This window comes from Beta vulgaris, chromosome 9, assembly GCF_026745355.1.
Source record: "Beta vulgaris subsp. vulgaris cultivar EL10 chromosome 9, EL10.2, whole genome shotgun sequence".
Classification (NCBI taxonomy): Eukaryota; Viridiplantae; Streptophyta; class Magnoliopsida; order Caryophyllales; family Amaranthaceae; genus Beta; species Beta vulgaris.
The window spans coordinates 5,937,414-5,953,882 of record NC_079210.1 but is presented as its reverse complement, the minus strand read 5'-3'; the positions used below and the strand labels follow the sequence as shown (position 1 = coordinate 5,953,882).

Below are 16,469 nucleotides of genomic sequence, written 5' to 3'. Positions count from 1 at the left end.
TCATTCTTGTGACCCATAGAGGTCTTTTTCAAGCCCATTGAGGCGTTTCTTTGAGACCCGAAAGTGATCATTTCATATTTCTCACAATTTTCTCATGTTAAATGTCTCTCATTCCCAAATTCGAAAACACATTCTTTTTCATTTCTCCATTCAAATTTACTCAAATTCACCCCTTTATATCTTATTTGATTGGTGTTGGTTGTTTAGTATCTTCAAGCTTAGAATGTTTTTTTTTTCAAACCTTCTAAGCTTGAGGGGGGGAATATGGTGTTAGTTGGTGAGATTGTTTGATATGGTGAGGAGTTGGATAGTGGTTGGATAGTGGTTGTTTGTTCATTAGTTGCTGATGCAAACAAATTTGAATGTTATGGGAAATGCTGTAAAATTTACAAAAAAAGAAGAACCTTGATGCGGCTGTTGATTATATTCATGATGAAGAGGCTGCAAAATAATCTGATGATGGCTATGACTTGTAGAACCTTGATGATGAGGTTGTTGATTAAGTTCTTGATGTGGAATTAATTGATGTATTTCTCCCTGTCCCTGCAATTGCTGTTGTTGCGCTGCAGAAGCAACAGCTGCCCTAGTGACTCATCTTGTTGTTGCTGCGGCTGCTGAGCTTGAAACTGATTATATGCGTTATGATCGAATGTAGCCACCCCAAGAGCCAATCTTCCTTTGCTCTTCAATAAACTTACTAAGTTCAAAAGCTAGTTAATGAGACAAGAGATGGTGGTGCCTTATTGTGATGTTTCTGGGATTCGAGTTCTTGGTGATGCACTTTTGAGAGGTGTTTCTTGCTGCTGCTACATTGTTCATTATATGTTGTGTGTACAAATTGTTCAAACTGAACATGTTTTTCAAACATGTCCAGTTTGCGGGGGGATGTTGAAGTATAGATATTAGGTTGTTAGTTGTTAGTTGCCCCCTTAATTCAAGCTTAGTTTGTTATTAGTTTGTTAGATTATACTAATATGATACTTAGTATAAATAGGAGGTACTTGTAATACTTACTTTTATCAAGATAATACAATGTAGTCTTTAGTTTTCTCTCCTATTATCCTTCTCTCACCTCTTCTCCTCTCTCTACTGTTTCTTCCATTTCTTTGTCTAAACTCCATTAATGGAGTTCAACCACACAAAAGTTAACAGTACATAATAGATATATGTATTTCTTTGAATAGTTATTCATTATAAAGTTATTAATCGAGTAAGCTCTCTTTGAGGACAATATGCATATGTTGCCAATATAATGTAGTAAACATTTCAGCTAAAGAAAACATCTCTATTTTGGAAAAGCAAGTATAATAATAGAGAAAGTTTTATCTTCAAATTAGGTATTTATTATATGCTTTTCAATATCTTTTGTGGATCACTTGCAAATAACTTAAGTCTAAAGGGGTCCATTTACTGACCTAAGTTTCGAGCACTTTTCTATTCCTAAACTGTAGGCAAAATGAACCATCTGACCTTCATCCAATCTTACATTTCTACTGTAAATTCTTTGTAAAATTTAGAGTTCAAAGTTTGCCTAACACATATGAGAAGCGATGTCTTAGAGTGGGAAATTGATGCATACAGAAATTAAATTAACAAATCACAACAATCATTAGTTGCTAAATGCGCAATATTAGCCCATGGACATAAAGTCAATGAGTAACACAAATAATCACCCACTTACAAACGCACCTTTTTGTTAAGCATGTTTAATATAATTAGGTTGTACAAAATATACCAATTCCAATATCTTGGGATGCCACGCACGTAGCGCGTGATGCAACACTAATAAATGAAATATTTTCTTATAAAATAGAGATAATACACCAAATCATTAGGCAGTATACGTACACTACTTTGTATATGTACTCGGGACAATAACATTGACCATTCACCTTTTGTTTTTGTGGCATCAAAAGCCCATAAATTCATGGGTTTAATATTGAAAGTTGAAAAGGAGCAGCCCTTAATAAATAAAATAGACCAACTTGAAACTGATTAACCATTGATGCACCTGCAAATTTCATATTATTCATATTATCGACTTACCGTGATCATTGTCAGCCACGAGCACAAATTACGGATGTGATATGCCAAAGTCCTAACCAATCGACATAAAAAATTAAATTCTCATATTAAGGCAACTGCCACAAGCTTAAATCAATAGAATACAAAATGTACTTGAGAACGAAACTCTAACTAAAAACTTACCATCCAACTAAGTACAATTAGAGGTGATTTTGATAAATTCTACCATCAAACTAAGCACAATGCATCTTTCCTCAAGAACTAAATACTTTCACATAAAAATCAAATCAAATCAAAAGTTGGGTGTATTAGAAAATAAATCACACCTTATAATACCGACTTCTCCTTTCATACAACATCGAAGTGATATAGCAATGCATTTCTTCATAGGGTAACTTCATAGTTTTTCAATACCACTAGGTACTTATTAGTCATAGTCATTACCATACTTTCCGGTGGTAATTAGTACTAGTTTCAATGAAGAAGAAACACCTTTGATATCTGTTACCATTGTCATTTACATACAATGTTCCATGGAAAATTACACACCATTTCCTCAACTTAACTTACACCTTATATGATACGACCTCTGTGGATCTAGATGACAAACAGACGCAATCAACTGATGCTTTCGTACACCAGAAATTGCAGCTTAAGATGGATTTTAAAGCATTACGACTCCAACACAGAGCAATATTAAGTAGAATTCACAAAATTCTGTCAGCAATACTGAAGATTTGATTTATTTCTCGAAAAAAAGAGATTATACTCTTATTGCTTTCTGTTAAAAAAGAATATGAATCAAACTAGAGGAATAAATATTGAATGAATATTGGGTCACCTGAATAGAATGTAGTCTGCTATACTTATCTGGTTAGGTATACAACAAAAAGGGACAACTGAGTGTCACAAGATCACATCACCTATAAAATGTGTGTGTACACTTGCCTTAAATCTTGGAAAAATGTACTCCATTGACACATCCAAGCAACATTGCTCAAGCCTGCAACAAGATGGCAACCATAAATCATTATTTCTTTGTAATGTAGAAGTATCTACTTAATCATGCATACAGCGAAAGACAAGGATAGACTCTCTTGACTACCAAGTATCACCAGGATGCATCCACAGACACCTCAACTATAAAGCAAACAGAGATGGCAACAATTCCGACAAGGTCTAATAGTTTCAAACAGTTGAATCAACTCGCAGCTGATAGGATCATTGATACTCCAGGTCTCATAAGCCACACAAGGTACAAGAATAGGGTAGAAGATTTGGACACAGATCATATTGAAAAAATCCCTAGGCAGCACCTATTTAATTTATGTCGGGTTATGAATTCCTGTGGTGAAACATATGTTGAATTAATTTCAATACTGATTACTGAACTGTTCATATGGAGCCCCACCCTCTAGCTCCCTCTCTCCCCTTATCCCAGGGCTCCCATAGTCCCATGCAACTTCCACCACATCAGACCGGCCAGGCCAGCCATGAGCAAACACCTGCAAGCCGATATAAATGCCCCTCTACTGCCATTTTCTTTTCCAATAACAATTATTGACAGGCACAATGACCAATCTCCAATAACAAGTTTTGCCTATGACCACTCACTCAGCAGTCAGCGCTATAATTTCACCTCCATATTAGAAATGTCCGAACCCTCAAATGTATTGTAACATCACTAAATGCTTTGAAGAAGTCCTAGTGTCTTATTTTTTTCCACTATCTGAAGGGAGTTCATATTGCTTTGAATAAGGTAGAACTGGGGATGTATCATTCAGATCACGTTATTTGATATATCTACCACCTAGTCATATAAGTGCAACTATTTCATACCTCATTAACATGAGAAGTACTTGGCTAGACCCTTCAAGACCCAGTCTTAAGAGCTGGCTTTTTTCAGCAAGGTAATTGTCTAAAGCCCATAAGCTATAATGTCAAATGCTAATACAATCTCCTTCACCAATATGATAACATGCTTAAATCTTAATAGTTTAATATCTATAACTAATAAGGGGTGTTTGGTTCTCCAACAAAGAAATGAAAGGAATCAAGAAAGGTGATAGATGAGATCACAAAAGGGAACTTCAAAACATGATTGGTTCATTTTTTGGGAAACAACCCCACTACCCCTACCCAACTCTTCCTCTCTCATCAATTCTCAAATACCATGATTGATTCCTCTTCCAACCATTCTCTACATCCTAACAGCCACCTCTTTTTGGATTCTCCTCCTTCCCCCTGGCCATCTTCCTCTTTCCTACACTCATGAACAGTGGTCGGATTTTTTTTGGTTATTGTGGTGGTTTTAGTGGTCCAATTCCATCATTGAAGCTGCAATTGAAGCTTTTATGCTTGAATTTGACCATTGAAATCCATGAATATGGATCTTAGTACAGCCATTCCCTTTCCATTATTGGTTACCCCTAACAAGGTCCTACCGTCCCAACCAAATACCCCCTAATAGGTTAAAATGATTCCAGGTTTTTAAAATGTAGCCATGCTAGTAATTGTCTAAAGACCAGAAACTAGAATGTCAGATACTAATATGATCTCCTTCACCAAATAATCCACAATTATAACAGGTTAAAACAATTCCAGGTTCTTCATTGCGTGCATGCTATATTTATCACAGAAATTGCATGCAAAACAGCCAAAGTTCTCTCAAACATTTTATAGATTTCAAACATATCTCTATATATTGACTTATCATTATGTTAGATTTTCAAAACTAGAAGTACTCAAAAATTTGGTACGATATTCGATGAATGTCTAGCAATTTCAAATATTCCCAACGTCAATGGATCTGAGTATCAACTAGGACCCAGATCTCTAACTAGTGCTACGACGATCAAGCGGCGGTGGAGGGGTAGGGGGTGGGGAGGAGGAGGGGTGGGGGAGGCTAAAGGGGTGGTGGGAGGGTGGGGGAGGGGTGGTTAGGGTTAGGGTTAGATTTAGGGTTTAGGGTTATGATTAGACATTAATTAGGGTTAATGACTAACGGCGGTTAACGCCGTTAGTCATTAAGGGTATTTAAGGGTACCCGTGTATTAGTTTGAAGCTTAGGGGTACCTGGTGAATTTTGAAAACATGGAGGGTACCAGGTGAATTTTTTTGAAACTCGGGGTTACTTGGTGAAAAAACCGTATATTTTATGTGCTCTGCTACTACAGATGCATTGATAATAATTTCTGCAGATGGATTACTCAGAAGTCGGAACTTCAGCATCATCCTTCCAACTAAGTGACATATTAAGTGCATCACAAAACAATAAAAAAAAAAAAAAAAATCACTTCAAAATTGAGCAATGTGTGAGGACTTTCCTCCTTTGTAACTTTACCGCCTGACAGTTAATATGGTTAAGCCGTTGAGGAGTCTTAAGGTTTCCATGTATATGATATTTGAGGTAAAGCTCTTACCTTCACAGAGCCCCAATTCTGATAATATAGCCACCTGCACTGAAGCATCTGTCAGACTGTTTGTAGGCGGCTTCTCTGAATTCCATGCTCTCAAGGGACACCCTCAAGGCCAGATACTACATGATACTTCAGCCTCCAATCCATCAAGAAGAGTGTGGAATATGCTTCCATGAATAAAATCTTCTAGCTAAATTGCCAATAGAGAAAACCCCTCCTTGAAGCAACTCATATGGAGAAAGATGCAACTGGTTCCATCATGGACTTTTGCATAATACTGATAGCCACCCGTGACCAACCACTCAAAGGAAATGATAAGTTCCCAGTCCCTACCATTTTCACCACATAGTAATAGCATTAGACTCAAAGATAAATCAGTAAAATGTTAATTGAAGACATTGACATTGGCAGAGCAAAAAAACTTATGTCACAGAAGAGAAGCATAAAGTTCAGCAGATCTTGAAGTTTGTATATGCTTGCTCACCTTGTGTGGACAACAGAGCTGCATAGGAGACACTTCGGCAAACTTTTGCCATCGCGATCACTATCACTTGCAGAAACACTGACAAGCATCAATTAATCACGAGCCAATGCTCGCTGAACATGCAAGATCTCAATCAGGGGAACAATCTGTAGTGTCTATCTGTTTGTCAACAATCAGATTAGTTTTCGAAGATCCCTCCACTTTTGACATTTCTTCAGCCAAAAGCTTGGACGTGAACAAACTGACAGTGTGTTTACTGGACTGAATTATTTGAAGTAGCTTCACACATGGATCCAAATGTCCTTCCTTCAATAATCCATCAACTAACACACTCCATACAACCTCATCTGAGTTCCAATTTTTATCAAGGACGTCCTTAAACAGCGATGCAGCTTCATCCACCTGATTTAACTTGCACAACGTAGATATAAGCAAGGCATAAGTAGATAATGGGGGCTCTAAATCACTACTTGATATCGATTTTAGGAGTCCTAGAGCAGCTTCCACTCTTAAACCTTTACAATGAATTATCAATAGCGAATTACAGATGCCATTATTCAGAGGCAATTGTTTCTCCTGCATGTTTTTTACCAATTGTTCTGCCTCGTAGTACTTGCCTTCTCTACATAAACCAGTTATCAAAGTCTCGTAGGTGCTGACTGTGGGTTCACCATCAATTTCTGAGAGTCTGGCAAAGAGGTGGTTGACTACTTCGGATCCAATGTCCTTAGTATCAGAAGGGAAACTATAAGAGACATCATTCTGGACTGCAACCTTGTTGACCAGAAAATGGCATTCTTTATACAACCCTTTCAGCAATACACTGAAAGTGCGATAATTAGGTTGGCAGCTGGACTCCAACATTTTCTGGAGAAGCCTAAAGGCATGATCTAGCCTACCAACCATTACAAACCCATCAATAAGAGAGGTAAATGCCACAACATCAGGGGATATTCCTTCCCTTTGCATTTGTTCAAACAAACCTTCTGCACAGTCAACTTTTCCTTCTTGACAAAATCCATGTATGAGTACACTGTAAGTATGCAAATTTGGCTGGCAGTTGTTCTTTTCCATCTCATGAAGCACCTTTAAAGCAAGATTTGTCCCACCATGTCGACAAAGGCCATCAATCAATGATGTGTAGGTGACAACATTAGGTAAAAATCCATACTCAGACATCCTGCTGCACAATTTCTCCGCATCAACAAACCTATTTTCTTTTGCTAATCCACTTATAATGGCATTAAAAGTCTCAATTACAGGAGAGCAACTATATTCCTTCATCTTCCCAAGTAATTCTAGTGCTCCATCTATGTTACCTCTTTTGCAATGGCCATCAATTAGAATGGTAAAGATAAATTCAGTTGGAAGCAAACCTCGTTCTGTCATCTCATGGAAGAGAGAAGAGGCTAATTCCAGCTTGCCCACTTTGCAGAACCCAGATATGATTTCAGCGTAAGTGTATTCATCAGGTTCATATCCACTATCTCTCATCAAATCAAACAATCTTAAAGCATGATCCAGATTCTTTTGCATTATGAAACCATAAATTAGAATGTTATATGTTGCCACAGTTGGTGAGGGACCATTCTTATTCATATCACCAAAAAGCACCATAGCTTCTTTCACAGAACCTCTTGAACACAATGCACTTATTATTTCATTGTAGGTACGAGAATTCCGCAAACAGCCATGAGCTTCCATCCATTCAAAAATCTTCAGAGCTTGTTCAACCCTTCCACCATCACACAATACATGGATCAACGCATTACATGAAGTAGTGTTTGGAAACACGTCATGTTTCATCATTCTATTGTATAATCCAGTAGCAACCTCCAGATTCCCTGCATGAGACAACCCAGTAATAAGAGCTGTATACGTGTGAACATTAGGGCTGCAGCCTCTTTTCAACATGGCCCCCACAACTCTGGAAGCTTCCTCAACCCGACCACACTCACACAGTCTGAGAATTGGAACAGTGTAAGTATAAACAGTAGGTTCAACCCCTTTCTCCACCATTTTCCTAAGCAGCCTCAAACCCTCATCTATCCTACCATCATCACAGAGCACATTGATCAGAGTATTATATGTCACTGAGTTTGGTTCACAACCCTCCTTCAACATCATATCAAACAACCCAAAGGCCTTACCTAAATTGTGGTTTCTACAATGCCCAAGAATCAACGAAGTATAAGTAAAAACATCCGGCCACATCCCAAACCGACAAATCTTACTCAAAAAAATCTCCGCTTCCCGGACCATTGCCTTCTTACAGGATATATTGATCAAAGTATTAAATGTCAAAAGGCTAGGACTAACTCCACTACATATCATCTCAATATACACATTACAGGCAACACCAACCATGTCGAACCTACCCAATGCAATCAACAAGGTATTAAAACTATACAAATTGATCTTAAGACCCCGCCTCCGAATATCAAGCAAATAATCCACGACCCTTTTCAGCTCTTGAGCATTCTTACAAGCTTTAACAGTCAAAATTATCAAATGATGGGCATCATCATAACGACAATCTAAAACCAGCCTATCTATCATAGAAAAATAACAATTGAAATCATGTTCATAAGTTGGGGTCTTAGAGACCCAATAAAAGAATTGCAAGAGTGATCCAGTATCCATGTGGGTATGAATCACTCTTTCCACAAGATATGGTGTAAATTTAGGGCTCAAACGAATCAATTCGGAGCTGCATTTCCAGCGATTATCACACAAAATTTCACAAACTCTCAAAATTAAAGTATCATTAGAGTGGTGCAACGATGAAAGGGCGGATTTGATTGAAGAAAGATTGGATTTTTTTGATGAGAAACGACGGATATGAAAAGAACCCAATAGAGAATAAAGTTTAAGAAGATGAAAATGAGATGGGGTTTTAAAGAGCTTTACCATTGTAGTCTGTAGAAGATGGAAAGACCCAACAAAATGTCAGCCATGAAAGATGATTTAAAAGTTGTATCTTCTTTTTTTGTGTGTGATCAATATAAGAAAAAAGAGGGGTCGGACTCCTCTGACGACGTGGTCATTGGAAGACCACGGTTGTGGAGGAAGAGAGAAAGAGAATGAGAAAGAGAGTGTCGAAGGGAGGGAAGGGGGGGCAGTTGAGGAAGAAAGAGAAAGGTCTTTGAAAAGCCAAAAGGGTATGTTTAGGGTTGTTTGTGGCTTGGGCCGGAGAAGAGAGGAGGGTGTGCCCGGCGGTTGCAATAACTCTCTCTTGTTCTTAACGTTCGTTTCGGGGCTGGTTGGGTTGGGTTGGGTTGGGTTGGGTTGGGTTGGGTCCGGTTAAAGTTAGATAAGGTGTGCGTTGTTTTTGTGCTTGTTTGTTTGTACCATTTTATGATTTTTTATTTTCGTTATGATTGTCATTTGCGAGATTGATATAGAACTTTGGATACTTTATAGGGTCGTTTATGTCTATTGTTTTTAGATTAAAAAGAAAACAATTTAAGAGAGATGTTTGAGAAATTTGTAATTATCACTATATTTTGATTCCTAATGCATACTTTGGTGGATTTTCTTCCGGTAATCGGTTTTCAATATTAAGATCCTTTGAGTCACTTTATTACTTTCGTTATTTTTTTTTATATAGGTAAGCAAGCATTGGATTTCAAACAAAACATTTACAACCAAACTTCAGCCCAACAGGGAGAAGGAACAACTACTTACAGTTTTTTAAACCATCTTCTATCATCATCACTTATCTTCCTAAGCAACCAACTATACACTCTCTGATTTACAATGTTTTGTATACGACGTATGGTGGAATCTATACTACCAACTTTAAAATTCCATAGAGCTTCATTCTTGTTCCTCCAAATGAAATACACCAAGGCCTCAAGTTTAGCAAGCTGCACTGATCTCCTGAACTTGAAGTGCCTTTTTCTATACAAGTAATGATCTACCCAAGTTCCATCCTCTGACATCTGATATCTACCCATTGCTTGACTTTAGTTAGACATCCATGGCTAAATTGACAATGAAAGAACAAATGTGCGTTCGTCTCAGGCGCAGTCCCACAAAGCAGACAAAGATCATCTCCCCATTTGAACAATTGTATTTTAGTTCTCAGTTTTTCCTATGTTGCTAACCGTGAGCAAAACTGATGTTTTGGAACACTTAATCTGTTCCAAATAACTCTGCTCCAGTTCAAGCTATCTTGTTCCCCAGCTAGAGTTTCATAAACTTTGTGTGCAAAATAATACTCCATTTGATGTATTTGAGTGCTACTGAAGTGATGCTTCAACTTGTCCCTCACAGTACACACCTGGCGCCAATACCAGCTTGCTGAGGCCTTAGGCTAATATTCCCACCACGTGTGATCTCTAATATATACAGAATGCACCCATTTAACCCATAAGTTATCTAATTTTTTCTCGACCGTCCAAACATACTTTCCCATGACTGTTAGATTCCAGAGATTACTATTTATGATTCCCAAACCACCAGATAACTTGAGTCGAGACACATCATCCCAATTCACATGACCAACTCTACTACTGTAATGATTGCCAGTCCATAGAAAAGCAAACTTTCCAAATATCCTTAAAGACACTTTTAGGCAAAACAAAAACCCGATCCCAGTAGATATGAAGGCTCAACAACACAAAGTTTGTTAATTGTAACCTCCCTGCAAATGAGATATTTTTAGAGCTCCAAGTCCTGATTCTGGTCATCATCCTATCCATCAAACATTCATAATCAGCAATTGAGAGTCTCTTGGAGCAAATAGGCACTCCTAGATACTTAAAAGGTAAATATCCTCTCACAAAGCCAAATATATGTAATATTTAGTCAACATCACCCTCAAGCATACCACTATAGTACATAGCAGACTTTTGGTCATTTGCTTGTAGGCCTGAAGATTCAGAGAAAAGCTTGAAACCTTGAAGGAGTAGCAATACAGACTGAAACTTACCCTTACTACACAGTATTAAGTCGTCTGCAAAACATAGGTGGGTTAGCTGCATTGGAGCACACTTTGGATGGAAGCTAAAATCAGGTCTCATGCTAATCTTCTTGATTATCCTGGAGGGGTACTCCATACAAACAACAAATAGTAAGGGAGAGAGTGGGTCACCCTGCCTGAGACCCCTCTTAGAAGAAAAATGTCCATACATTGATCCATTCACCATAAGAGAGAATTTGGGAGAGGTGACACAAACCATGATGAGATGTGTGAATCTAGTAGGAAAACCCACAACAACCAACATTATCTCTTCCAGAAAACCCCACTCAATGATACCATACACGTTCCTCATGTCAATATTCAACATACAACTAGGACTTGCATTGCTTCGTCCATATTGCCTCATAATATCTTGGCAGATCATGATATTGTGAGCAATATACCTACTGTGAACAAATGCTCCTTGTGTCTCCATAATGATGTCAGGCAGAACCTCCCTCATTCTACTACATAGAAGCTTTCTAATACATTTGTAACTGACATTACAGTAAGATATTGGTCTGAACTCACTCACATTCCCAGGACGAGTCACCTTTGGAATCAAAGTGATGGTTGTGGAGTTTATTTCAGTGAGGAGCTGCCTAGAATAAAAAAAATCTAAAACAGCCTCAATACCATCCCTCCCTATTATATGCCAAGTACCTTTATGAAATTGGCTTCCATAACCATCAGGCCCAGGGGCCTTGTCTCCTAGAATGGACCAGATTGCATCCCTAACCTCCTGACCAGTGAATGGGGCTAACAATCTAGTTGTTTGTAATTTAGTAAGCAGGGGACCAATGTGAACAATGCTTCTCTTCTCCATTTTCCTACTAGGCATCATTGAGCCTAGTAGCTTTTGATAATACCTCAGAATTGCATCGTTAACATCCTTTGGCTCTTCCACCCAAACACCATCATCTGTATGAATACCAAAAACAACATTCTGTAATTGCATTTTCTTAATTACTCTATGAAACATTTTAGTGTTTAAATCCCCATATTTTATCCATATAGACTTTGCTTTTTGCTACAAGAAAGCAACATAGTCATCATGGATACCCTTAAACTCATTTCGAGCCTTAATCTCCAGTTCTCTAAGCATAAGGTCATTAGGATGTTTATGCAGCTCCTCCTGACAATTTCTTGAGGGCGCCGACAGCTGCACATTCCCTGACTTGCAGGTCAGAGCAGCCTTCCTGATTCAAGAGTTTTGAAGCGTCTTTAAGTTCTTCAACTTTTGCACAACATCAAACATCAGTGTACCCCTCACCTCAACCTGCCAGCTGTTTCTCACAATTTCATCAAATTGAGCACTCTCCCTCCATATAGGAAAGTATTAAAATGACTTCCTACCTCCCAGGCTCATGGCATAGGTGGTCATCACCTTAGGACAGTGATCAAAATCCCCCTTAGGGAGAAAGGTAGCAACAACATATTCATATTGTTCCAGCCACTCATTACACATAACTTTATCAATTTTAGAGAAGATCATGCCCTCTCCCTCCTGTTTGTTGTTCCAAGTATTAAAGCATCGAGAAGATTTAGTGTCATTCATCTTACAATGATTGACATAATTTCTGAACTCTAACACCTCATTCTATCATATTGGGGAACCAATTCTTTCATCCATGTTTAAAACACAATTAAAGTCTCAATCCACAGCCAGGCCTCCTCCTTACATTGACCTTTTATATACCTGAGCTGCTCCCATAATAATTTTCTATTTATGGCATCATTGAAACCATAAATAAAAGTGCATAAGAAACCAGGTTTCCACATTTTGGATTAACATGGCAGTGCACCATTTGACTGTCACAATGCAAAATGTTAACATCGAACATGTGGGGATTCCACATAACCACCACCCTGCCTCCTTTATGAAATTGAGAGTTACTTGTGAAACACCACCCTGGACAAATACTAAGGTAAATATTTCCCATGTTTTGAACCTTTACCCTAGTCTCTAAGAGGCTGACAATCCCAGCATTACAGTCTTGAATAAACCTCCTGAATGTTCTTTGCTTAATAGGATTGTTCAATTAATCCCCTTATATTCCAGCATACAAGCTCATTCATGACGCAGTGGAGGGTCATCATCCCTCCCTGCATCAACTCTCCTTGTTCACACTGAACACTTCCCACCAATATACCTTCCTCTGCTAAAAAGAATTATCAGTTGTCACATTTTGAACCACCTGAGTTTGCTTTTTATGAGGCTGAGTCATCCTCCTGAATCCCTCATGATCCTCATTACCTTCATGATTAAATTGAGCTACTGTGCTGCTGACAAGTTCCATCTCCCCTGGTTCCTTTTGTCTCCACACTCTCCTTGCAACATTCTTCCTGCATTGATCTACAATATGCCCAAATTCTTGCATCTAGAATAAACCATCGGTTTCCATTCATACCCTACCTGAACATCCACCATCATGCCTCTTTCATTCATGAAGCACACCTTCTCTAGAAATTCCTGGTCTACCTCAACTTCAACTTGCACTCTGGCATACTGCAATCGCTCTATCTTAGTAGTAGCCTGGTCTGTTTTCACAGGATGTCCAATCTGCCCAGCTATCTTAAATAAGCTTCTCTCACCCTAGTATTTTATATCAAGATTATGAAGCTGAATCCATATTAGCAGCAATCCTACCACCTCCTTAGTTAATTCAAAAACACCAGGAGCCCACGCCTTCATATACTGGTTTCTTATCAAAAAATTAAACACCACTCCTCAAAATTTTGTCCATGTTTTCCATTGAGTTAAATCGAATAATAAAAACTCCCTTATTCACACTAGCAACCTTATCCACCCCCATATTCTTCCATATTCCCCTAAAAAAAACCCTCAATCACATATAAAGGTGGATTAGCACCAACAACAAAACAGATTATGGCAGAATTCCAATAATCCACCTCACTTTGGATATCATCAAAAACAATTTTCACACAATTCACAGGTTTAGCAATTCCTTCCCCATTATTCACTCCATTATATCACCCGAAGTATCATTTATTTCATTCAACAAATTCACATTCAACCTAGAATCATGGCTAGATTAATTACCTGGAGAGTGGATCTGTACAATCAGAGTAGATCTCACTCCATTCCCTTGTCGTCTCTTAATTGATGTCATCCATTCATAAAATTGGTGACACACTTTAGATTGTCATCAAATTGCTTTCGTTGTTTGGTTGTTATGTTATTATCTGAGATAGTCGCCTAGATTGTTGAGTCGATATCTATCTATACAAATATATTAAAAGGCGTGCGAAAGAAAGCCTATGTGCCACGTGGCACTCTCCTCAAATTTCTAATACAAATATTTTATGTTTATGTGTACTCCTATAGTTAAAAAAAATGTGTAAGTGCAAGGTATCAAACACGTGAACTTTGAAATGAAAAGTAAGAGCTTAACCATTAATACACTATGACTTTGTTGTCTAATGTTTCAAATAAAATATGATGAAGTCTTGTAATTATTATAATTAACCAAAAAAGAAAGCATAGTGCCACGTGGTACTTTCCTCAAATTTCTAAAGGAAATGTTTTATATTTATGTGTACTCCTCACTTTAAAAAAAAAGTGTAATTGCAAGGTATCGAACACGTGACCTTTGAAATGAAAAGTAAGAGCTTAACCATCAATACACTATGACTTTATTGTCTAATGTTTCAAATAAAATATGATGAAGTCCTATAATAATTATAATTAAGACTTAAACAATTATATATATATATAACACTCTTGTTACGTAACTTACAAGAGAATATTCATGTCATATTCTATTACCACAATTTCTTTTAAGGTATTGTTTTAAAACTCAAACCTTTCAAATTTTTTTACTTATCGCGTCATGACATGAATTTTTCAATTTATTAGTGGACAAAAAATAAGAAAAGTAACAAAATAAATTATGAAATTTAAAAATAATAACATATTTGTTTATTGTAACCGACCCGGGACATCGTCCGGGCAAAAAAAAAATTAGTATAGGACTAAAATTGTGATGTTAATTGAGAGTCAATTGTTATTATAAACCAATCACATTCTATACGTAACATATGTAGATAAGTGACTACTATTGATGAGAAAACCAAGCCTTACATGATTGAATCATAATAACAATGAATTTGAGGAGTTAGCATGAATTCACAACATTAAATCCATATTAGGCTTTAACCAAACTCTAGAATAATTAAAAAAAAGTAAAGTATAAAATATTATAGAACAAGAGATTCTATCAAAGAAATTCTCTAGGTTCTCTCTCAAAAAATTAAAGATTATAGAATTTCAAGAGTGAAGTGTAGTATTCTCTTAAAATTAGGGCTAAAAAGTGTATTGTATTCTTTATTTGAACAACAAATCGACTTAGAGTCATATATATAAGGACCGACCCAACACCATGAAGTACCGACATGTAAGATGGCACGGTTGTGAATAGTTAAAAAAAGGCAATCGAGAACTTCAAAAAGGTCGGGAAGTAGGTTTACATGATCTTTTCAAAATTGGCATGGGAATGCTCATGATTGTCGCAATCTAGCTAGATTTCGAAAAACTATAACATTTGATCCAGAATTTTGATTAAGACATTAAGCATGTAATATATCGACGAAAATCTCTTGAAATTTTATTTTCCACCAAATTGGAATCAATCCATTACTATTTCCAAACTAAAAATTATGACTAAAATAACGCAAGAGTGTTAGTTTTCACATAGATATGATATACGATTTGCATCTTCTTAGACTCTAGCATTTTTAAGGCATATGGTATGTTGTGAAATCTCATACAAGTGCCTTGATACCCACATAATTCAATATATAGGTGGTGTCTAGCTTACCTAAAATCACTTCACAAAATCGAACAACTAAGAAAATAACATATTCACCAAAAAAGCTGACCCAGATACAAACAAATGATACGGAAATTCTCTAATCCTGTATGAAAGTGCACCCTATATATGCAACTAATTGATGTGAAAATATGCATTTATCAATTAGCTAAGGAGACAAGGTTTTTTTTTTTTTAATAAAGGAAAGAAACAACTAGGGAGGTTGTCAGAAAATGAGCCACCCTAAAGCATCGTTTCAGATGATTACAAAGAAAGGCAAACACATGAATTGAAGCCACCTAATCCAAAAAGAGGATGAAGCAGCCGCATTAATCATGAAAAATGGCTCAATTACTCTATGTCTAAACTCATTGCCCTGACATTGAGTAAAATTAATGTAAACCACTCTACTTAAAGTTTCAGGTCTACTACTCGCAAAACTACAAGAAAACGAAAAGTTATCTACTTTACTAGATAACCAGCAAATTAGCAAGATCTTTAGTAACAAGATTGTTACAAAAGTAAAGATATGAAGATAGATCTGAATTTTTCGTTGATTTAAGCATTGGATTTTTCGGGTTGCAAGGGCTACGGTTTCTTTGGGGATGTGAATTGGGAAAAAAACTCTAGAGCTTATCTCTCTAGCTTTCTCTCTTTTCATTTTTTGGTTACACAAACCATATATTCATTTTATAGCTCGATATTTAATTGAGAATTGGATAAAGAATATAATTTATCAAACA

At 37.0% G+C, this 16,469-nt stretch overlaps 1 protein-coding gene across 2 annotated transcripts; it reads right to left on the bottom strand.

Annotated features, from left to right (window-relative positions):
- Positions 1-2,312: 2,312 nt before the first annotated feature.
- On the bottom strand, positions 2,313-9,149 carry LOC104883170 (pentatricopeptide repeat-containing protein At5g65560). Of its 2 annotated transcripts, none has more exons than XM_010667640.4 (3): positions 5,929-9,149; positions 5,448-5,773; positions 2,313-3,028 (listed from the first exon to the last, which is right to left on the bottom strand). In XM_010667640.4, the coding sequence occupies exon 1, from the start codon at positions 8,839-8,841 to the stop codon at positions 6,058-6,060; it is 2,784 nt and encodes a 927-aa protein (XP_010665942.1). In that variant the 5' UTR covers positions 8,842-9,149; the 3' UTR covers positions 2,313-3,028; positions 5,448-5,773; positions 5,929-6,057. The 2 variants fall into 2 exon arrangements, with proteins under 2 accessions (XP_010665942.1, XP_048491841.1); XM_048635884.2 differs by having other exon boundaries at positions 5,448-5,721.
- Between the last annotated feature and the right edge of the window lie 7,320 nt (positions 9,150-16,469).